Source organism: Terrapene carolina, unplaced genomic scaffold (assembly GCF_002925995.2).
Source record: "Terrapene carolina triunguis isolate 2854851 unplaced genomic scaffold, T_m_triunguis-2.0 Scaffold68, whole genome shotgun sequence".
In the NCBI taxonomy this organism is placed as follows: domain Eukaryota; kingdom Metazoa; phylum Chordata; order Testudines; family Emydidae; genus Terrapene; species Terrapene triunguis.
This window is the reverse complement of record NW_020664419.1, coordinates 66,786,065-66,809,482: the sequence shown is the minus strand read 5'-3', so window position 1 is coordinate 66,809,482 and position 23,418 is coordinate 66,786,065. Positions and strand designations below refer to the sequence as shown.

The window sequence follows — 23,418 nt, the reverse complement described above, 5'->3', positions numbered from 1 at the left end:
AGCTCATTGTGTCGGAAGAGTGCATCCTCTCTAGTGGGCTTGAACGGAGCACTGAACTGTGGGTAGCTATCCCACAGTGCATGTAGCCGAGTGGAATTTTGGGTTGGGTTTGCAATGCCTTATGGGACCAAAACATTAGCACGGATGGTTATGGGAACATGGCATTAGCCTTCCATGATGCACTTACCTCCCTCCCTCTGTCCCTCCCTTCCTGAAATCAACAGCAAACAAACGAAGCCTTTTTTCGTAAGCCTGGGTCACCCACGCAGACGCCATGGCAAGATAAGCACGGACCCGCTCAGCTGCACACTGGTGCTGTGAGCATTACAAACACCTCATGCCTTATCCTGTAGTATTTACACAGCTGATACAGGAGCAGCCATGTGAAACAATGTGATGCCACGCTAGCAGCCCTGCTGGAAGTCAGAACGGAGCAATTCGCAGTTGCTGGTGACAGTCACGCATCACTTTGACACAATTGAGTGCCATTTCTGGGTCTGGGAAACAAGCACTGACTGGTGCATCGTTATGCAGCTATGGGATGACGAGCAGTGGCTGCAGAACTAGAATGCATAAGGTCACTTTCCAGGAACTGTGTGAAAAGCTTTCCCCACCCCCGAAGTGCAGCAATACTAAAATTAGAGCTGCTCTGACAGTGGAGAAGCAAGTGGCGATAGTTCTGTGGAAACTTGCAATGCCACACTGCTACCGGTCAGTGGGGCATCAATTTGGAGTGGGTAAATCTACCGTGGGATCTGTTGTGATCCAAGTTTGCAGGGCCATTAACAGATTTCTGCTAAGAAGGATAGTGACTCTGGGCAACATGCAGGACATAGTGGATGGTTTTGCTGCGATGGGGTTCCCTAACTGCAATGGGGCGATAGACAGAACACATATCCCTATCTTGGCACCAGACCACCTTGCCAAAGAGTACATAAACCGAAAGGGGCCATTTCACTGACATCAATGTGGGCTGGTTGGGAAAGGTGCATGCATCTTTAGGAACACAGTCTGTTCAGAAAGCTGCAAGCAGGGATTTTCTTTCCAGACTGCAAAATAACCATTGGTGATGTTGAAATGCCAATCGTGATCCTGGGAGACCCAGACTATCCCTTGCTCCCATGGCTCATGAAGCCATACACAGGCAGCCTGGACAGCAGTAAGGACCAGTTCAACCATAGGCTGAGCAAGTGTAGAATTGTGGTGGAACGTGACTTTGGATGTTTAAAAGGTCACTGGCACAGTTTGCTTACTAGGTTAGACCTCAGTGAAAGCAAAATCCCCATTGTTATTGCTGCCTGCTGTGTGCTCCATAATATCTGTGAAACAAGGGGAGAAAAGTTTCCTCTGGGGCGGAGGGGTTGAGGCAGATCACCTTGCAGCCAATTTTGAGCAGCCAGACACCAGGGCAATAAGAAGAGCACATTGAGGGGCTCTGCGTCTCCGTGAGGCTTTCAAAACCAGTTTCAGCAATGAGCCAGAGTAATATGACACATATCTATGGTGTTCCTTACTAAACTGTCCCCTCCATTGCATTTTCTCCCCTGTAAACTCCACCCCCACCAACCACCGTGTGTTGAATGAATAAAGAGCCTTTTCTCCTCAATCCATTAAGTTTTATTATGCACACAAACACATAGAGACAGCAAGGAAAAGTAAGATAACCTAGGGCAAAAGGGCTGATAACACTGTGGGGGGAGAAACAAGGACAGCTTGCTTACAGATGCACTGCAGTAACAATCAAAGGTGTGGGAATGGGCGCCTTCTGGTCCTTGTACCCTCCCCTGGTGTGGAGTGCAAGGGATAACGAACTCCCCCTCTCCTCCGCCTCATAGGACGTTTAGGGGAGGAGGATGTAGAACTGGGCGATAGGCAGTAGGTTCAGCATAGGCTGCAGAGGGACTAGCATCCAGCTGCCTTTCTTGAACCTCAACCAGATGCCTCAACATGTCTTATTGCTCCTTCATAATCTGCAGAATCTTCTCCTGCATGGCACACTCTTGTTCCCTGCATGTTCTCCTGTCCTCCGTGTCCATGTCCAGGTTCTCGGACAGTATAATCCTCCATGCTCTGAGCTCCATCTTGTCACTCTCGGAGGCATGCATTAACTCATTGAACATGTCCTCCTGAGTCTTCTTTTTCTGCCTTCTAATCTGGGAAAGTCTCTGTCCTGGTGCCGACTCCCTGGGTTCTCTGGGGCTGGAGCACCCAGGGGGAAAAAATGGTGGGTACTGAGCACCCATCAGCAGCTCCCCTATCAGCTCCCTCGCTGCTCCCCAGTGTTTGCCACCCACTGGCAGGCCCCACTGATCAGCACCTCCCCCTCTCTCCCCACACCTCCTGCCTGCCGCAATCAGCTGTTTTGTGGCATGCAGGAGGCTTTGGGAGGGAGAGGGAGGAGCGAGGACGTGGTGCTCTGGGGGGGAGGGGACGGAGCGGGGACGGGAAGAGGTGGGGCGGAGGTGGAGCGGGGGCGGTAAGAGGTGGGGGGGCATGGCCTTAGAGGAAGGGGTGACATGAGGGCGGGGTCTGGGGCAGAGCCAGGCGTTGAGCACACCCCGGCACATTAGAAAGTCGGCGCCTGTGTCCCGGTGTGGAGGATGCGCTGACAGACAAGGTTTCGGCTGCAAGGAATGCAAAGCACAAGGGTAGCACTGACAGTGCATACATTGTTTCTGGTGCAAGGTTAATTTTTTAAATAAAAAAATCACCCCTCAATACACTTCCATGCAAGACAAAATGTAATCGCTGGCTATTACAAGGGTCGGTTTGCCACTCCAGCCCTGGTGAGTAAGGCCATGAGGCATGGGGTGAGGGGTTTTATGCTGCTGCTTTTGTGAAGACATCCTTGGGATCACAGGTTGGAACTTGAGAAAAGCCCCCTTTCCCCTAGCAACCTGGATGGTGCTTGAGGACAGGCACCAGTGTAAAGTCCCCCAAATTGTTTGTTTGTTACAAAAGCGGCACCGGGTCGGGGGGAAGGGAGACAAACAGGAAACCGCCACCCCCCCTTATTTTTTCAATGCTGCTTGCAATACATGGTGATCCCTTCCAACCAGAACCATGGGCCATTTGGGAAAATGTGGTTGTGTGACCCATATTTCACCAAATGGGGGGCAGATTACTTGTTGAATTGTTTGCAGTTTAAGGGCTAGCATTGAAAACTTCCCCTGTTTTCCTTAGGTGACCTTATGCGATATCACTCTCCTGAGGGTAACAGAGGCAGCAAGGGAGCAGATGCTGCAAGCGTCTGGGTGCAGACCTAGTCCTTATGCTGCAATGCTGTGTGCTGCAATGATGCCAGTAGAGTTAATACTGGAGTGGCACAGGAAAGCATCCCACCTTGGTGGATGAAATAAAGCAGTCCTTCCCAGAAACCTTCTGCAAAGGATTGCAGAGTACCTCCATGAACGCTTCCTAGAGATCTCCATGGAGGATTCCCGGGCCATCCCCGTGCACATAAACAGTCTTTTTCAGAGAGCACCCTCTGCATAGCTGGAGTGGCCACCGATACCCACTACACCTACTTTTTCGTTCAAATTAAACATAAAAAATAATAGCATGTAATCCCTACAGTTTGATTGGAAATGAGTACTCACTAGAAGTGCCTTCCCCAGCATCACACTCCGCCACCAACTGGTCCTGTGAGGGGATGGGCTCTGGGGTTAAAAACGGTTCTTGGCTGTCGGGGAGAATGGATCCTCCACTTGCCTGCCTCTTCTCCTCTTTGTCAACAATGTCCTCCTCGTTGTTGCTATCGGTCGCCCGGGGCTCCTGGGAGGTATCCATGAAGTATTTTGAGGTAGTGGTGGCGTTGCCGCCGAGAATCGCATGCAGCTCCTCATAAAAGTGGCACGTCTGTGGGGCAGAACCAGAATGACTGTTCGCCTCCCTTGTCTTCTGGTATACTTGCTGAAGCTCTTTTATTTTCACGGCACTGCTGCGTGTTCCTGGTATAGCCCTTCTCCTCCATGCCCCGCACGATCTTGGCATATATGTCAGCATTTCTTCTGCTGGATCAGAGCTCTGCCTGCAGACTCTTCTCCCCACACAGCAATAAGATCCACCACCTCCCGTGTACTCCATGCTGGCCAATTTGCGGCCTTGAGTCTCCATGATCAGCTGTGCTGGTGAGCTCTCCACACTAAGCAAACAGGTAATGAAAATTCAAATGTTCTCGGGGCTTTAACAGGGGACTGGCTGTTTCCTGTGTACCTAGCTGACGTGCAGTGGAGTTGAAAGTGCCCTCCATTCGAATTACACAACGCAGTGTCTACACTATCCCCATGTCGACCCATGGATGTCGAATCAAGCACTATGCCTCTCGTGGAGGTGGAGTACAGAAGTCGACTTTACAGGCCACTTAGATTGGTGGAAGGGACTCGGCAGTGTTGACACATACATTATTAGATTGATTTAACCCAGTTTATGTCAATTTAAGATTGTAGTGTAGACCAGGCCTTAGTGTTTTATAGTGAAACCAGCACTTTAAATTCCATCCAGAAATTTACTGGTAGCAGAAGCAGATCTCAGAGCACATTTATCATGCTCTTTCCCAATGATCCTAAGGTAGCCCTTTATAAAACACATTTATTCAAGTAGTTTATTCTCAAGGTGCAAAAGCAATGATCATTTAACCAACTGCTCTGTCTAAAAGAAAAGGCTGTACCTCTCTTTCCAGACACAGATAGAAAAGAAGTTGTTTTGCCTACTCATGCTTCCTGAGCAGCCAGGGATCTAACACGACCCCAAATTGTGAACTCAAGTAACCAAAGGCAAGCACACCTCAATCAAGGGGTCAGATATAATCTCTGCTTGCTTCCCAGCCCACAGATATCAACTCAGTCTTCTCTGGATTGAGCCTGTCAGCTAGCCCTCCTCCAAGCCTTAAACTCACTCAGATACCACATAAAAAGCTTGAGTATGAAAATCCAGCGGCAGCACTTGGCCTTGTTATGAAGCTAATCACACTAATTCTTATTCCTGGACTATTATTCTATCATTCATGTAGGTGCATTATCACCAAAAAGTAAATCTTTAAATTAGCCTTTTGATTCTTGCACATAATTGCTAACTGTGCCATGCGCTCTACAGTGCACCATTCATTTGATCAGAACACAACAATGTCCAAAATAGGTCCATACATCGATATGGGTTTCAGGGCTGCCCAGAGGATTCAGGGGGCCCGGGGCAAAGCAATTTCGGGAGCCCCTTCCATTAAAAAAAGTTGCAATACTATAGAATACTATATTCCCGTGGGGGCCCCTGTGGGGCCTGGGGCCCAGGGCAAATTGCCCCACTTGCCTCCCCCTCCCCCCCGGGCAGCCCTGATGGGTTTTCCTTCATTAGAAAAGAAGAGATTAAGAACTGTGACATTTACAGTACATAAATGATCATAATAAACACAGCATACATGCTTGAGAAAAGAAACAAGGTATTTTTAAAAGTGAGGTTACAGTCAAGAAGTTGACTCTGAAAATTTGGAAATTTAAAGACCTATCTTCATGGTCCATGGCTTGTCTGCCGAGGCAGTCTGTTCCTTAAATCAGAGTATCCCTTTAAAGTGTACAGTATTGCCCTGACATTAGATTGATTTCTGTCCACTACAGCCTCCCTCTGGCCTCCTTGTTTAGCTGTGCATCACTCTTACTCAAATGTTAAACAGGCATAATGATTACCCACCTCTGTAAAGCACTTTGAGATCGATGGACGGTATGTGCTAAGTATTAGCAGCATTTATTTTTACTGTCACTTGTTGTCTACAACCACACTTTAATATCAAGGGGAATTTACACAGCTTTATTGTGAGAGCAAAATCTAAAGATGTATTGAAAGTGTAGCTGGTATTCAGAATTTACATTTTCTTTACTGGATAGGTTTCAAGAAAAAAAACAGTGATGTTTAAGTTAAAAACACAAAAAACACTCACCTGCCTCAAATGTGGAGACAATTACTGAAGTACTAGACTTGCCTTCAATACGTGCAGCATTTACATCTCCTGTAAAAGCAGTGACTACTACAGAATATCTTGTGAATGATTTTAAATCTGAAATTTCCAGGGTTTTACCCTCGTAATTTGTCTTGAGGAATGAAGCTTTATAATCATCACTATCTACCTATTAAATAAATAAATAAATAAATACCACAAAAAGAGTACATTAAATTCACAACAATGAAATCATGCTACTCATATAGTGTATTTTATTTATAATTATTACCTACATACACACAGAAATATACAAGGACCCCAATTAACAAGACCGAATTGCAGCACAAGGGAGTAAGCAGAATAAGAAACACCCCCCCACCCCACCCATGTGGAACCACATTATCATTCCCCTCATCACAACTCCAGGCCTGGGGGCAGAGGAAATGGATGGTATGTCAGATGCCCTCCTCCACCAAGCAAGCCTGTGGGGAGGGGATGGGTAGAACATGGACCTGGGGAGCTATGCTGGTGGGAAGAGGAAATTCAGCTGAACCTAGTAAAGGGCTAAACTAAAGTTACTTCTCCTAGTGAGCAAGAAAGGAGCTCAGAGAGCCACAGTTCTTTCCCAGGTCTCCTTCAAGAGCAGGGCAGCTAGACACCCTGTCTTAGCCTAAAAACTCAATCAAGTGACAAATGTGGATGCATTAGCAGGATGGCCAAACCCCACATTTGGATAGTCAATTGGGCACATTTAAACAAAAATGCTGTTTCACTTGTATAAGTGCCAATTTTCAAAAGCCCAACCCTGCAAAGCCGTATGTTCCTGATTCAGTTTGCTGACAGAGATCCAGAAGATGGAGTTCTCATGAGCCTTGTGTGAAGGGCAGTGCACAGGATGACTGCTGGAGGAGCAGACCAGGGACTGAACGGTGACTCAAAGAGTCACAATTTGGTCCTAGATTTCCTCTTGCTTTGCAGGGAAGCAAGTGCACCAGCCCACTGCCTGTGGCAACTTCCTTCCCTCTCTGTGCCAGCTCTGCTGACATGTTGAAGGGGAAGAGTCAAGGCTCCACCAACTCCTGCCCATGCCCATCTGTACAGGAGGGGGAGTAGCAACTCCATAGAGACTGTTCTCTCCTGTGCACTGGGACTTGCAACTTGGGTAGCTTGGGCAGAGAAATAAGAAGACTGCCTTATGCCCTTTGCTCCCTTGTGTAGGCACAAACCACAGGTCATCATTAGACCCACAAATAGCCCCACTGAGGTCAATGGGACTTCTCATGTGTGTAAATGTACTAATGTGAACAAGTATTTGCTGGATCGTTCCCTAAGGATCAATACATAGTTTGTTTCCCAAAACTGGCATTGGTACATAAATGCACAAATCTATTTAATTTTATTTAGCTGTGACATTTTAATTAAACATCATATGAAAAAGTAGATAAGTGGAAAAGGAAGCTCTTCTAGTAGATAATCAAACAACATTTTATTAAGCCCCCTCCTTATGGTCTATTCCCACTATTATAACATTTTTAAATGATGTTTTCATTATTGTTCCTTCGATGTGTAATTTGAAGGAAAATTAGGTATCTGTACAGTAGTTTTCCCACTGGGTGAAATTTGTATTAAATGCAGCTGCTAAAACATTAGGATCATTCAAGCACACTTTTTCTTTGAAAGATGTGCCTCTATCCCCACTGAGGGTTAACCTTAACTAAAGTTTCTGATGCACTAAACAGACATTCGTTTCCTGGGATGACCATCAAGAGATGAGGTACTTTTTCATATTTTACTATCAGTTATATGGCATTTAAATATTTACAAGAGAGCTGTAAATACAATTGTTTTAATACAGGATCATTAAACTTTTCTTTATTTTTACTCTCCCCAAAAGCCTTATGGTCCAATTTTGTCTCCTTTACTGATTTTGGGTAGTCCTTTACTCCACAAATACTTTCAATGAAAACAAAGAATGAGAAAAAGTATGGTATGATTTATTTTGGGATAAGGTAGCAGAATGATTTTCTCATTTACTGTTCAGTAAAGCCCACAAAATTGGCAATTTAAAAAGAAACTCTGACTTTCAATAAATGGATGGAAAGTATTACTTTTTAAAAATTATGATGTGACAGAGAAGGGATCTGAATTTATTATGTCCTGTGAAAATATTTTACAGATCCTTAAGGAGCCTGATCTGAGAACTAAAATACTAAAATGTATGTAATGTTGTAAAATACAGAATGTTTGTGGAATTTGGAATCCAAATACACAATTTTCCCAGAGGGCCACCAAAATTTATACCAGTATTTTCACTGCAGACAGTCTATGACAGTTTTATTGGACTTTAAGTAGCAGTGGACCTGTCTGTATAATGCTATTCATTATGGAGATGACACCTGTAGCTACTGATCATTGATTAGACAGTACTTGATTACAAGTAATCGCTAAAATTAAATCTATAAATTTGAAACATATTCTGAATGTGAACATTTCCTTAAAATCATGTTTGGTTACTGACTGAATATTCAAAACAGCATTTTAAATTCCTGCTGAATATTTACCAACACGTTTGAGAAATCCAGTCATTCATTATAGCTTATTGGGTACCTTATTATAAATTATAGGTATAAGTATCAGATCAATATATCATGGTCTAGGACATGACTGCATCCCGCTCATAATTTAGGAACCACATATTACAAAGGCAGAAGGGAAAATTGTGTAAACAGAACTTGGTGGAATGTTTCACACAAACAAAATATTTGAATTTGGGGGTTTGGTGCTTCTGAAAAAAGGTGAAAGAAATCACTTTGGTGCAATTTTATGACAGTGTGTCATAAGTGACAGGAGGGTTTCACAAGTAAAATGTCTTTTCTTTTGTTGAAATCAGAATTGTCAAGAACTGTGCTCCAGCTCTTCTCTAGTCTCTTCTAATGACCTGCTCAAGATTTTGCTGAAGGAAGGAAGAGTTGTTTTCCTTTTAACACTTCCCTTATTATTGTAAGTCCTGCCGTCACGTTGCACTGCTGCTGTGATACATGGTCTACCACCTGCATAGTGTCTTGGGCCAGTTAGAGCAATAGCAGTGAACTCAGAAGAAACAGAAAGGGTAGAAGCATGTGAGCCCCATGTTGCCATTTCTATTTTATTGTGACTCTTGCAATATTTGATGTTTTTCTTAAAACCCCAGACATTGATTACCCAGGAATCTCAGCTTTAATTTGTTAGGTTTATAAGCAATATAACACCTTATTATTTTGTCTAAGACTTAAAGAAACGTCTGACCTTGTAACAAAGCTAGTTTCCCTAAAGTTTCACATTAACACACTATCAATATTTTCAATATCAAAGAATTTGCTCATTCTTAAACAAGAAAATCACCATTTTCTCAAACTACATTTTTATTTCCTATGTCCTAGATTCCTCCGTGCAAATGAAAATGTATGTTTTGGACATTCTGGCTTTCATTCCTATCCTGTTTATGTGTCTTGCAATTTCTATAAAACGTCTATATTCGTGTTATTCCAGATACCATCAAACATCTGTATCATTATCAACCAACAAGTAAAAATGAGAACTGCCTTACTGAGGTAATGTCTATGAGGTAGAATGTTGGTCCAGTAATAATGTCAGGTTCACTCCAACTGATGTTAATACTGTGAGGAGATGTAACTACTACAGTTACATTTTCTGGAGGACCATCTGGAGCTATGGAAAAAATGATACATATGTGAATCAAAGCTGAATTAGTTCACAACAAATAACACAGTATCTTGAGTCACCATAAAATAAGATTCACTTACTATTTGAAAATGAAACTTTTGTAACTGTATTATTATATTTGCCAAGCTGTTTAAAGAATTACAAACATTTTTGGTTCTGATTTATAAAGCTTTCTATGGGATTTAGACATCTTTTATTAAAATTCCATATCCTTAATGGAAGATGTGTCTAAATCTTCTAAACAGTTTTGTAAATCTACACCATAGTCTCTATTAATTAATATGACTGCTTTTACATGGCACATACAATTTCCACATGGGAGATGGACTATGTTTGATGCATCAGAATAAAGAACAACAACAACAAAAAATACTATCACAAGTTTATATGCATGTCAACAGGACTGGAAAATTCTTAACTTTGTATAGAGTACTGTTTTATAAAAGGAATGTTTGGTTTCCAGTTTATTTTTATCATTCTTTTTTTCTTAACATATTATGAAATACAGAAAAGTAAAGAGGGGAAAGGAGCTGTAGGACTTCCAGATGGTCTCTATTAAAAAATGAATATTTTTCAATAGTTTCCACATCATGCGGTGGTATGAATTAACCTTGCTACCTATTATTCTAAAGTAGAGGAAAATTCGGTACTCTTCCTATAACACAGCAATTCTTGGTACTGTGCATATTGACTTTTAAACAGTGAACATGGTAAGAATGGGGAAAATAGGATTTGAGAGTGCAAGAGACACCTAGATTGCATATAATTTGAGAACTTGGCTACATGGCACCATTTTGTGCCTGCTACAAAAAGAACAGCAAAACTGCAATCTATACAAATCTCAATAAACAATAAAATAGTAAAGAAGCACTCTCTATCTTTGATTTCTGCATAAAATTGCTTTTAATACATTTTTCTCCTTCATGAATCATTAGATCACTACCTACTATCCAGTGGATTACTGCTAGGAAATAAGAAAGTTTGGATGGTTGTTTGTTAGTGGGAGGCTGTGGATTGTCTGATCACTTGAGTGGAGTGGGAGGTTTAGACTATGTAGTTAGAGAAGGGTGAGGACAGGAGAGAGAGAATTTAAAGCCAATGTACTCATCTGCAGTAGCTCAGCTATATCTACTAAAGACGTATATTTTTAACTGAGCTATAACTCATTTTTATGTTAGTTCACTCCATAGTTTTCCCTCAAAGTTTCCTTTGGTGCAAAAAATGCTTGCACTACCCATTGCTGCATTACTAAAAGAGGATTATGCCTTTATCTATTTTGGTGCACAGTGAAGTCTCTGAAAGAACTGTAAAATGCCATATAAATGTTCAGTTAACAGAACCCTAGAACTGTGAACTTATGAAGATGATTTTCCATTATTTACAGTACTAGCAAAAAATGGAGCATATTTTATCTTTTAAAATTAGTCAAGGAAGCAATTTAGATTTACTAGTTAGATAAAGGAAGGATTATAGGTAATAAAATTCACTTTTAGCACAATTTATATGTAATCCACATATTTTCACTTAAAGTCCAAATGTAATTTACCACATTATCCAGCGTAAGTTAGAGATGCAGTATCTCCTATTTGATGACAAAATTTTCAATTTGTTAAATGTTTAGATTTCTATCAGGAAACTTTTTATGTATTTAAGGTATTTACATAAAATGCATCTAAACACCATTACCCATTTAATTTTCACTGTAATCAGAAAATGATCAATTGACACTTACTTAACGGTAATAAAAAATTAAGAATAGCTACGGACAATAATCTGTAAAACGAAAAAGGAGACTGGATGCTGGAAATGTGCGGTTCAAAAACACTTGGTGTTTTATAATAAACATTAAAAAAAACTGGTTGTCTCAGCGGTAACTGTCACATTCTGATTTAGGATTTTTTGTGAAATGAGTCTAGTCAGTAATGGGTAAGATATCACTATACCCTTTCTCTTATAAATCACAGCAATTTACTCAGTAGAAATGACCTAGTCTTATTCTCTCATTCCCCTATAATCCAATCACTTCCTCTCATAAGCAGTTTTCTCCTGGTTTTCACAATAATGCATTTTCTGTAACTAACAACCATCATTTCCTGATTATCATGCTTCTATCCTGGCACAGGAATGCGGGTCTTATGGAGGTCAGGGTCATCTTTCCCATCCATCTGTGTCCTGATGCTGTGGCAGCAGTTAAGTGTGTTTGCTAGAAGGTAAGTCTGGATAGCCCATCATTTAGCATAATCCTCAAAAACAAGACTGAATACCCTAACCTTCTCATGGAAGTTCATGCTTGCCAGTTTGGATAAGGACTGCCTTTTTCATTATTATTTTTTTAAGAAAAAAAAAGTATCATGTCCAGTTATATCATATTAAATTGATCTAGATTTCCCCCCAAATATTTGGATATTTAGGCATTAGATAGATATAGGGCCCAATCCTTTCCCCATAAAGAGAATGAACGAGACAAAGAATCCCCTGCTCTTCAAGGCAAAAGTTGTCGGAAGAGGGGGTATACAAGCATGGAGGTATCACTCCCCTCCCTTTGACCCAGAAAAGCAAGAACTCCAGACACTAGAGATTGGGAGGGAAGGTGCTGGGAAGTAGTCAAGGCTCAATTTCCGTAGTCTCATCTACCTGGAAACTCATGGTGATTTCCCTGTGTAATACAATGCTGACCCTGTCAGTATTAAGTTACACAAACTCCCATTGCACACATTTCAAATACCTTGGGTCAGGTACAGTTAGAACAGAATGAACCATCCTGCCATAACAGATGTAGGGTTTGGGGGGGCACTTCATAGGTTCTGGCCCTCTACACATATGCCCCAGCCTCTCAGGGATGCCCCAAGAACTGCACCACATCTCAGGACATCCATGCACAACGAGGCCCTTCAGCTTGCAAAAAATACCAATTCCCAAGTTCCCTAACTACACCATAATGCAGAATTAATTCTGTGGCCTCAGTACCATCCAATTCCCACCTAACTTTGGCTCTCCAAAATTATTTTATCGGAGAAAAGATGATATGGACTATAAAATGTAATATTTTGCTTGTTATGAATGCAAAAGTGAAGATCAGAATGAGTGCAGGTGCAAGATAACTAAGTTTCTCTTGCTATGGAAAATGTTCCCTTCTCTTCCCCTTATTGTGCTACAACACTGATCTAATGTACTGGTGTTTGTACAAACTTAGATCATGTTGAAAATATTTCATCTTGCAAAACAGAGCTGGCTCTTTGTGCAATCCATCAGCTAAGCAATAACAGTGCCATCAAACTATTTTATGAGACAGTGAGACCATTCCTATGAGGATAATCTACAAAACAGAAGGCTGAATAGTTGATCTGGATGTGAGAGCTGGATTAATCCTGAGTAATGCACTATGATGTACTCCAATATGCTACATTACTGTGATTATGGCTACAAATATGTACACAGGTCCAAGAAATTAAATAGAAATTCCTGCAGTTTTAAAGGCAAATAGATTTAGATACATTTTAACTTTGGAGTAAAAGGTACTGTAATGAAGGTAATAGTAGTGAGATCCTCCATTTAATTACCCACAGTATATTCAGATTATTAAACATTTGTCTATTAGATACTGCTGCACTAGGACATATGTTCACAAGATCCACATTTTACTATAACAATGGATAGATATAAGGAAATTAAATTAAGAATTTAGAATGCATTTTATGTAAATTCCTTTATCAATATTGCATCTCTATAAACTTCGAGAACTATTAGGTCCAGAGCGTGTGTATAAATATTGTAAACAGTGCTTGGGTCTGAGAATAATGGCTACCTTTTTTTGTCTGAGCCTGAGAGAAATGAAAATTACTGCAAATCAAATTATGCCCAAAGAAAGATCCTTTGAGTGTTATTTCACAACCAAGGTTACGTTACATTCCTGAAGGACGCACTTAGCAGAGCTATTGCTTGAAAACCAGAAAAACTGGGTTAAATTCTGCCCTCAGATAAGCCCATGCAACTCTAATTGATTTCTATGTGCAAAATCTTCAGCTATTTTACATAGCAGTGAGAAGCCTTTATGCCCCCAAAAAGCTGTTTAACCTGGCTGTGCATCAGCAGAATCACCCAGAGGATGCTTGATTCAGTCCAATAGGGAAAGGAGAGGAGATCCACACCTGTTCTGTGCAGAGTTTCCCTGTGTAGTCTTATGGTGCACCCTGAACCCATCTCTTGCTGCTGGTACCTGGGGACTACTATTAGCATTATTATATACCTAGGACTGCAGTAACCCTGGCAAAGGAGAGAAAGTGGAACTGGGGAAAGGTTCCTCAAACATTTTTTAAGTACAAAAAATGCTCAGCTGGCAAGAACTGTAAAAGTTGATTGAGGTAACAGGAGTCGGGTCTCTTCCACAGATCCATGATTGCCAAGGAGGGATCTTAGGTCTGATAGGACATGTCTCAGCTTCCAGCTGGATAACCGTCTTTGACATGGCCTGTTCATTTTCTCCTCAGATCATTACCATTAAGCAAGGGAAAACTCCAACCCTTGCTTGACTGGCAGAAAGACACTGCTCTTGCTCAGTAACTTCATTGCCCATGTAATCATAGTCCTATATGGCAGTCAGGCTGGATGGGGCCACAGACCCTGTCCTTAGAGTGGGGTAGGGCAGTTACCTAAATGTGGCTTGACCATCTCAGAGGAGGTTCTTCTCCCCCATCAGTATGTGGCTTCTATAGATGCAGAGCACTGGCCAACCACCTCACAGCTTTGTACTGAGAAGGGCTAGTGGAAATTTAACAAATTTCTGAAAATTTTCAGGTAGGTTTGTTGCTGGATTTTAACCAGCTATAGAATTTCCAAATTTTGACTGATTGATTGATTTTGGTGGATTTTTCTCCCTTTGTTTTTCTATTGGCTCTAGTGCCAAGGAAGCTACTGGGCCCAGGATGTAGTCCAACAGCAGTTGTGTGTTTTATTACACTGTTCCACTTTTTGGTTTAAATGACAATATTAATTATTTGAATGTGCTACACTGCCTACGTTGTTCTTTTGAAAGCACAAGTATCCAATTTTTCCAGACAATAGTTTATAAATGGCTATAGCTTTTATTCTATGTATAAGGCATGGCAACATAGTTTAGAGGCGGAAAAGAATCATGTCAGGTCATCTGTACAGATAAAATAAAAAGACATTCATTATCCCTACACAGAATATTCTGTTTATACCCCATTCTATTTGTAGGCTAACTAGTGTGCCAAGTTAGTTACACAACACCCACTGTCCAGTATTACAGCTGAATGGGAGTAAGTGACATCAGCATTTGGCCCTATATTTCTATTTTGTATACTTTTTTTAAAACTTACGCTTCATAATCAGGTTTTCTGATAGTAGCTTGCTGCACAGGTTGCAAAAGCCTATCTGAAAATTCCACAGGTAACTACATTTGTTCAGCACCAGTTCAGAATGTTGACAGCTCTCAGTGAATATTCTACTTGTTTAATTGGGTTGTAAGTGTGAAATAACTGCCAATAGTTTCCAAAAACTTGTACAATTAAATCTCATATTGTTGAATTCATTACTGTATCTCATGATCTGGAAAAATACTAGATTTTACTATTTACTCCAGGTATCATCCATATAGATTTATACATTTAAAATTATGAAAGGCAAATATTCTATGTGTGGAAATCTGACATAACTTTTAAAAAGAAAAATGTAGGTTACATATTAAGAAATATGTCTCATTTGTTAAATGTATTTGGGTATGGAACAGACCCGCAGAAAAGTGTTGGAAACCCCATTGCTTAGCACCTTTAAAACTAGACTAGATAATAGAAGGAGAATCTACTGCTGGGGACAGTATTTGTATTGACATGCAAATTGACTGAACAGTCCAACAGGTCTTTTCTTCCATCTATAACTTCCATGATAACCACACTACCTGGAACTGTTTAGCAAGTTAACCCTTTCTTAAATCATTGCACGCTGCTATTGAGGAAATCTAAAAGATACTTTCTCTAGTGCTTTTATTTTAAATCCTCTTCCCCACCCCTCAATTTGAAACTAAAAGAGTCCTAACTCAGCAGCTGTTTTAGGAAACTGGAACTTGCATTTCTCAGCAGGCAGACAGCAGCTGAGATCTATAAGTGAGAAATCTTTTTCAGAGTTGTTAGCTCCCAGCAGCTTTTCCTATCCAGTTTCTGCAGAAACATAGGTTCTAGGTTTATTTTTTAAAAAGCTTTAACCTCTTTATTTTGGACTATATCATGTCATCAATTTATAGGCAGAATTTCCCATTAAAATCAATGGTGAGTTCTACTTAAAAATCAATGCAAATTATGGTTCTCTATTTTTGCTGATCTGGTTTCTGTGGAAACAGGAGACGGTATGGGAAACAGAAGCCAACAGCTGAAATATTATAAATATAATATGCTACTGTCATTGCTTTGCCCTGTGTGTGTGTGTGTGTGTGTGTGTGTGTGTGTGTGTGTGTAAACACTTGCATATATAATATACAGTGCACACTTAGGCTCTGATCTTGCAAACTTGTTTAACTTTGTATACTTGCTTAACTTTATGAATGCAAAGTAGAGGAAGGATGGTGGTTCGGGTGCTTGTCTGAGATGTAGGAGACTTCTGTTCATTTCTTGTCTCCTCTACAGTTTTCCTGTGAAATCTCAAGCAGCACTTAAGAGCTCTTACATGAAATTTAAAGCATATGATATTGACAAGAAATCTAGCTCCTTAGCTGGTGGCTGTTCTTTATGCTCCCCTAATAGAGAAAGTGCCATTAGTCTGGTGAAACACATTAGACTAGTGAAACAAGTAAAGTTTTAAATGAGTGATGTGTGTTTTAGTTGACCCCACACCACTTACCTAGAAATGGAAATGGAAACTGCCAAAGTCAGAAATCTGACTTGTGTATTTCAGGGGAAGACTCTGGCTAAGAAATTAAATGGCCATTTTGTAAATAGTAAGATAGCATCTAGCATCGAACAGGCTCTTCCATTCTGAATTACTTTAACTATGAATAAGTATTATTTTAAAATAGTAGGGGAAATATATTAAAGCTGCGAAGTTACAACAAATTCTTCTTTGCTTCATCATTGCTATAGCTTTATGAAGAAACAACATAACCTCTGACTACAATGTTTGCATATCTAGCTGGACTCAATTTCAGTATAGAAATACAAGGTATGACAGTCATCCTTACTTACAGCCAGGCAGAGTTTGTGTAGAAATCCAAGGTGAAGTGTTGCCATAGCCAGCATTTGTACTAGCGGCAACTTTAAACCTATACCATCTGAATTTTTTTAGTTCATGTACTATCTCCTCCATATAGTCATCAACACCAGTTTCATAGGAATATTGATCCTTCTCATATTCAATACATTCATTGTTTTCCCAGTCACTGCAGTGGATGGACCGTAGCTGTGTAGTAATCTTGTAGTTTTGAAAGTAGCCAAGGATAGTATCTGGGGTTCTCCATATCAAAATCACACTTGTTGATTGAATGTTCGAAAAAGCAACATCCCTGGGAGCACTGGGGACTAGAAATTAAAACACATTTTTAATTTAACATACAGTATCTTAACGTGAATGACAAGTTGTTTTTAACTATGGATACATTGAAGGTAGTTAAAACTAACTATTTTTAATAAGCATGTCTAATTATAGAGGATACAATTTCATATCATCAATTCAGAGTCTGTTCAGTCTCTTGCTAAATATACTACACATTATCAGCCTGATTCTCCCCTGACTTACATTGTTGTAAATAAGGAGTAGTTCCACCAATATAAATGCAGTCACACACACCAGTGAAAGTCAGAGGAAAACCAGGCCCTATATATACTTACATATGGCACACATATTTAGTATAGCTTTTGAGTTAAAGAAAAATATTTCTGATTGTGGCACGCAAGGGCAGCTAGGAGGAGAGGTAACATTGCTGTTGCTATACTCAGGACCATGCCTCGTCTTGGGGAGGGAATATTAAGCAAAGTTATTTTTGCCCTAACCTCAGCATCTTTTACTGCTGTTGCTAACTGGGATTCCTCTCCTCTCACTTTAAAATCTTGAATTGCCTCCCATGGTCTTGGTAATGCATGCAATCCTCGGGCAAAATTTCAAGGCTTCATAAACATTGTGTTTAACTTTCAGTATATAAACACATACAGTGTATATATATGAATACACACACACACACATATAGTAGCTCAGTTTTCCAACATTCAGTGCTGTTCAGTAAACAAGAAATAACAGCAATTAAAAACAAGAATTCAGTAACAAGAAAATGCAATGTAAAAAAGAAGCTCCCAACTTTGTGTGTTTCCTTTTATCTATACACACATATATGTGAACACCCATGTAGATATATAAATGTGCATGTACACAACAGCATGCCACATCTATATTAAGCCAACAGTGTACTTGTCAGATCTCTCAGACTGGATATGTGACATATAGTTTTGTACAGGATCATATAGTCACACACCAAGCTAATATTATCTCAAAGATTCTCTGTAAGATAATATTACCATTCTCCAGTAGCAGAAACCGCCAAGAGAAACCTACTCAAAAATCCTTCCGTATACCTGTCTAATGTGTTTTGAAATCTTCAGGGGGAAAAAAATTATTGGTAAAACAAAAATCCATTATCTATCCTAATACTGATAACTAAGCAGCATGAATACTTAAATAAGGAACAAAAAATCCCAGGATATTCATTCTGGGGAAAAAATGTTCCCAGTGGCTTTAGAAGACCTCTGGGAATATCTGAACCTTTGATTTTATCTCTAACAGTTCATCTTTTAACAATATGACATCCTAATGTTACAAACCTTTGTCTCCCCCATAAATATGAATACTTTGGAATGACTGACTGGTAAGAATGAAATCTTGACAGAATGGGAGAGGAGTGGCAGCTCAAGAAAACAAACGAACGAATACAAGCAAAGTGCAAACAGCAATTGTCTGGCTATACCGAAAGGACAGGAGACATTTGACATGGGTTTAATCAGGCTGCAACTTTATTATTAGATGTCTGGGGCTACCCAGCAGATAAAAATGTACAGTGCAGGTAACCCTATGTTTATTCTGTAATTACCCGGGGGTCTTTTACTAGCTCGCCCTCTTTTTCCATCCAGGTCCCTCCAATAAATCCATTGCCGGGATCTTACCATCCACCCCCCTTCGTAAGAGGGTTAAGGTGGGCTATAAGAATGGGGGTTGGCTCCCTGCCATACCAATCATAGGAGTCCCCAACTGCCCCCATTTGTTCCTTTAATGAACACCTCTTTTTAAGTCCTTTTCCAAGCCACTTATCTGGTCACTGTATACCTCTCCTATGGAGTACCTGCATTGGACAGCCACCTTACACTTAAATAATGAGTTGTGACATACAGTCTACCGCCCTTCATGTCATGCATGAACAAAGCCCTTCCTGCACCCGCTGTGGGGAAGGCAAAAAAAACCCCCATCTGCACTCCAGCCAATCTGATGGTAGGGGGAAAATTCCTTCCCAGCCCCCCTAAAAAAAGGGGCAGCTAGTGTAATGTCCACAGCAGGTATTGACCAAACCTGGTATTTTACCACCTAAAGGGCAGAGAGGGTGGGTCCAGCCTCAGCCTGCTCCGTGTAAAAGGGAAGCTTCAGGAGCAGAGCTGCCCCTTTTGAACCCTGCATTCCCAGGGGATGAGTCAGTGACCATGCTGACCCATTGCAGTAGTTTTCATCTCCTCCCACCCCCCACCATAAAGGGCTATTCCCTTAATTTGGCCGGCCAGCCAGCCAAGTACCCCCTGCTTAAAGTGCGGTGCAGTCATTCAAGCCAACAAGCATTTAAACAAAAATCATTTTCTGGCCATGGTAATTTTCGTATTTAATCTTTTAATCTGCATAATTTAGTGCTGTACCATTAATTACTATAGTCAAAATCCTGGACCCATTGAAGTCAATGGGAGTTTTTCCACAGACTTCAATGGGGGCAAAATTTCAACCTTTAGTAATGTGAGAGAGGTAAGAGCCTTCTTTAAAGCAAAGAATCTTCTGAAAGAAACAAAGGCTGGAATCATTATAATACTCCATAGCATCAAAATTAAAGTTCATATTCTTCTCTCTGTTAGTTAGTGAGAAGCAAAGCAGTTTATAGTACATTAAAAACAAATCAGACAGAGAACTACCTATATGGGTTACAGTTTCCCCATTATGAAAAAAATACAGCAGAAGATAACCAATGTAGGACATTCATGGGAATACTGCACACTGCATATTATATATTATATATTATACAGTAGGGGTCTTATTCTGACCTTTTCTTTATTAGTGTTGAAATGAGGGCTGAGGTGGGCTCAATGAGTGTAATAAAAATACTAATTGCTTCCTAAAAATGTTTTTTTTAAATGAGTGTCCTATATTTGAAGATAAGTTATTAGTATATATTCAAAACACGGCAAAGAATATTGGTCTGGTTTGTTCAATTACTGAAATGATAAAATTAGGAATGGATTCTGGGGGATGGGTAAATTAGCTTGAATAAAATAACTGTCGCTAGGTCTCACTTTGAAACTGAACCCAAATAAAACTTTTCAGGATTGCAAAATTGCTAACTCCAAATATTCAAAAATCAGGATCAGGCCCCCAAAACGGTGTGTGTGTGTGTGTGTGTGTATAGAAAAACTCTAAATATTGCAATATTTACTATAGAATCATGAGAGTTGACAGCACTGGGACAGAAACATCTTGGTTCAGTGTCATCTTCTCTATCTACAAGTGACCTCTTATATTTACTGAAAACTATATTAGAGTCTGATCCTGCAAGCACTCCATGGAATAAACCTCCATTTAAAACAGGGCCTTTAATCTCAGCAGGACTAGCAATCTCTGATGGATTAAGTGCTGCCAATCAAATTGTATGAGTTCCAAGACTTCCTGGGGAGTTCGGATCAATGTATTCTGGGGTTCTCTCACTGGGAGGAGCCCTGTTAACTATGAGATTTTATTAAAGCCAAAGCCTAAAGAGTCACTTTCCCATACAATATCTCAAAAATTAAAAGTCCTGATGGAGGAAAGATATAAAAAGATCTGCCTGGGACAAAGGAGACAGAAGAAACTAAGGTACAGAAACAGGTTTAATAATAATGGGGCAGATTGGGTGCACAAAGCGGTGGGGGAAATGGTGCAAGGATTCTCCTCCTCTTCCTTCCATGTGGCAGCAGACAACAATTTCAGTCCCTGTATTTCTAACGAGGAGGGGAGAGGCAAAGAGGAAGCTAATGCCTTGCCCAACCCCTCTATATTCCAGCCAGCAGATCTGACTGGCCTTGCAGGGGAGAACATACTGCACCCCCTGAAGGGTGCAGGGTGATGCCATAAAAGCATAATTAAGTCCAATAATGTAGCAGTAATAATGAAAAAGACACTTCATGGTTTGAGTGAACTACAATTTAAATATATTTCCAGGAAGATAATACCCTTGATCTAATAAAACTAGATCAAAATTGTCTCTTTGATGGAATAAATCCTATCAGATACCCAGGATGATAGGCACCTTAGATATACACTGGAGTAGATAGATATTTTATACTGTAATACAGTATCTTTCATTTTTATTTCATCTCATTTCCAATTTATTAAGGGCCTGTTTCAGTAGAAAATTTGTCTAGTTTCTGCCCTGCAAAATAAAGTGTAAGACAGCAGCAAACACAGAAAATCAATTTTCTGCCACAATGCCTGAACAGTTTATTAAAAAGGGATTTAAATGTTAGTTAAAAAGTTTAATTCATTTTAATCTCATCAAATACATTTAAATGGGCAAATCACATATAAATGTCATTTTCGCTTAGAATAAATGCAAAGATGCTGAGTCCTGAGCACATCAAAAAGAGAATGCAGGTACTCGGAGGGCAATTACTAGTGATCAGCAGTGACACTCCATGGTACAGTACCTTCTGCTTTGATGAATTGCACATTCAACTAGACAACTTCAAGACAACTACACTATTGGGTTACAGATACAAACAGGATTATAGTTACTTTAGCATGGAGAATCAGATTTTCATTCTTCAAGAATGACTAAAATTCCCCAAACTTTTTCTATCCACAGATGGTACTAATTTGAACAAACCATTCCATGCCTCCTAGAGTAATCATACAGCTTGTTTAAATTTTCTAAACATGATTCAACTATGAAGTGATCAATGTTCACAGTAAAATTACTTCAGATAACAAATTGCATTATTCAGGAATGATCCTTTATGATCTGATGCTTTCATCGGATATGTAACAAAGGTCTGCATATATACTCCCATAGACATGTTTCTGTTTTAATACACATCTAAATGTAATTGTATTAACCTTCACTGGCCTCCAGAAAGCCAGTATATAAATAAAAAGAAAGAAAAGGATGTTAGTTATGGTATACACTGGGACATTATCTGTCCAGAGTTGTGTTCTGACTAGCTGGTTAGACCTTTGATACTAATCTCATGTTTAAATCCCCCAATACATCACAAGCCTCATTATAATGTGATCAATCTATTTAAGTATTTACCTAATAAAAATATTCTTTCCTGATTATATTTTTTTCATTATAACACAATAAAGAATATGGAGCAGTCTATAATATGAAGGGTTTGTTTTCATTCTATTTAGCTTTTGAATTCATAACCATGAAACAGAAGACAGGGGTGCTGGGGCAATTTTTTTACTGGGGGTGCTGAGAGCCATTGAACCAAACTGTAAACCCTGTATATAAGGGAAACCACTTTAAGCCAGGGGGTGTGGCAGCACTCCCACCATCCCTAGTTCCAACAACTATGCCAGAGGAGATCACTGACTGTGAAGTACTAGTGAACTCAGTATCTGCATTGGTGCAGGGATGAGGAATGTCTAAGTTCATCCAGCAGTGTTTAAAGGTGGCCAAACTTCAAAGCCAAGCACCAAGTCCCTTAAACTCCCTACTCTCACCTGGCTGTGATGCTAATCAGGAGCCCCAAAGCCTGTGGGCTGCTTTCAGGTTAAGCTTTTATTTAAGAACCTAAGTGGAAGCAAATTCCAGATCCAACAAGCACCCGAATGTGAATCAAACATCCACAGAGCGAGGAAGGCAAAGGAACTGGGCTGATGGAATTAGCATATAAAGCTAGGCCAAAATGAAGAGACAGACAGGTGAGTTCTGCAGCAAAAATTCTATTCATCATGATAGAGAAGCTGACACAAGAGCAGTAAAGGACAAAAAAAAAATCCAATCTGCTCGAGAAAGGAAAGAAGATGGGTCTGACTGTAGAGGTTGCTGAAAAGCAATGGCTGCAGCTGCGCAGGACGGGGAAAGAAAAAAAGCAATGTGGTATGTCTAGTTCCTAACTAAATTAATGAAAAGAAATCTGCCTTCAGAACAGCTGCCTTTAGCAGGGAGTTTGCATTAAAAGAAAAATGGCAGCCTATAAATCTGCTGCATAGTATTAAGAGCATCAAAAGAAGTGAAGTGAAGAACCTGGAACAGATAAATACTGGAATATAACAAAAAAGGAAATTAAGAAAATAAATATTTGGAGGACTTTGTGTTGATAAAATTATATTTCATGGAGAATTCTTAAGGGCCAAACTGTGATACTCCTGCTTATATTGAGTAGCGCTTTACTCTACAGGTAGTTCTACTGACATCATTGGGATTACTCATGGTATAAGGTACCATTCGGCTTGAGTAAGGCATCACAATCTGGCCCTAAACAGTGATATCTTTCTTTTTTTGGACTGGATGCTGATTTGCTGACATAAAAATGTAAAAA

At 40.1% G+C, this 23,418-nt stretch overlaps 1 protein-coding gene across 1 annotated transcript in view; it reads right to left on the bottom strand.

Annotated features, from left to right (window-relative positions):
• PTPRQ (protein tyrosine phosphatase receptor type Q) overlaps nucleotides 1–23,418 on the bottom strand; it is a 160,971-nt gene that overhangs the window by 44,217 nt on the left and 93,336 nt on the right. The window contains exons 26-28 of the mRNA XM_026648947.2: nucleotides 16,846–17,178; nucleotides 9,516–9,637; nucleotides 5,930–6,116 (exon numbers count right to left, since the gene is read on the bottom strand). Coding sequence (XP_026504732.1) covers nucleotides 5,930–6,116; nucleotides 9,516–9,637; nucleotides 16,846–17,178 — 642 coding nt within the window. The remainder of the gene's footprint in view (nucleotides 1–5,929; nucleotides 6,117–9,515; nucleotides 9,638–16,845; nucleotides 17,179–23,418) is intronic.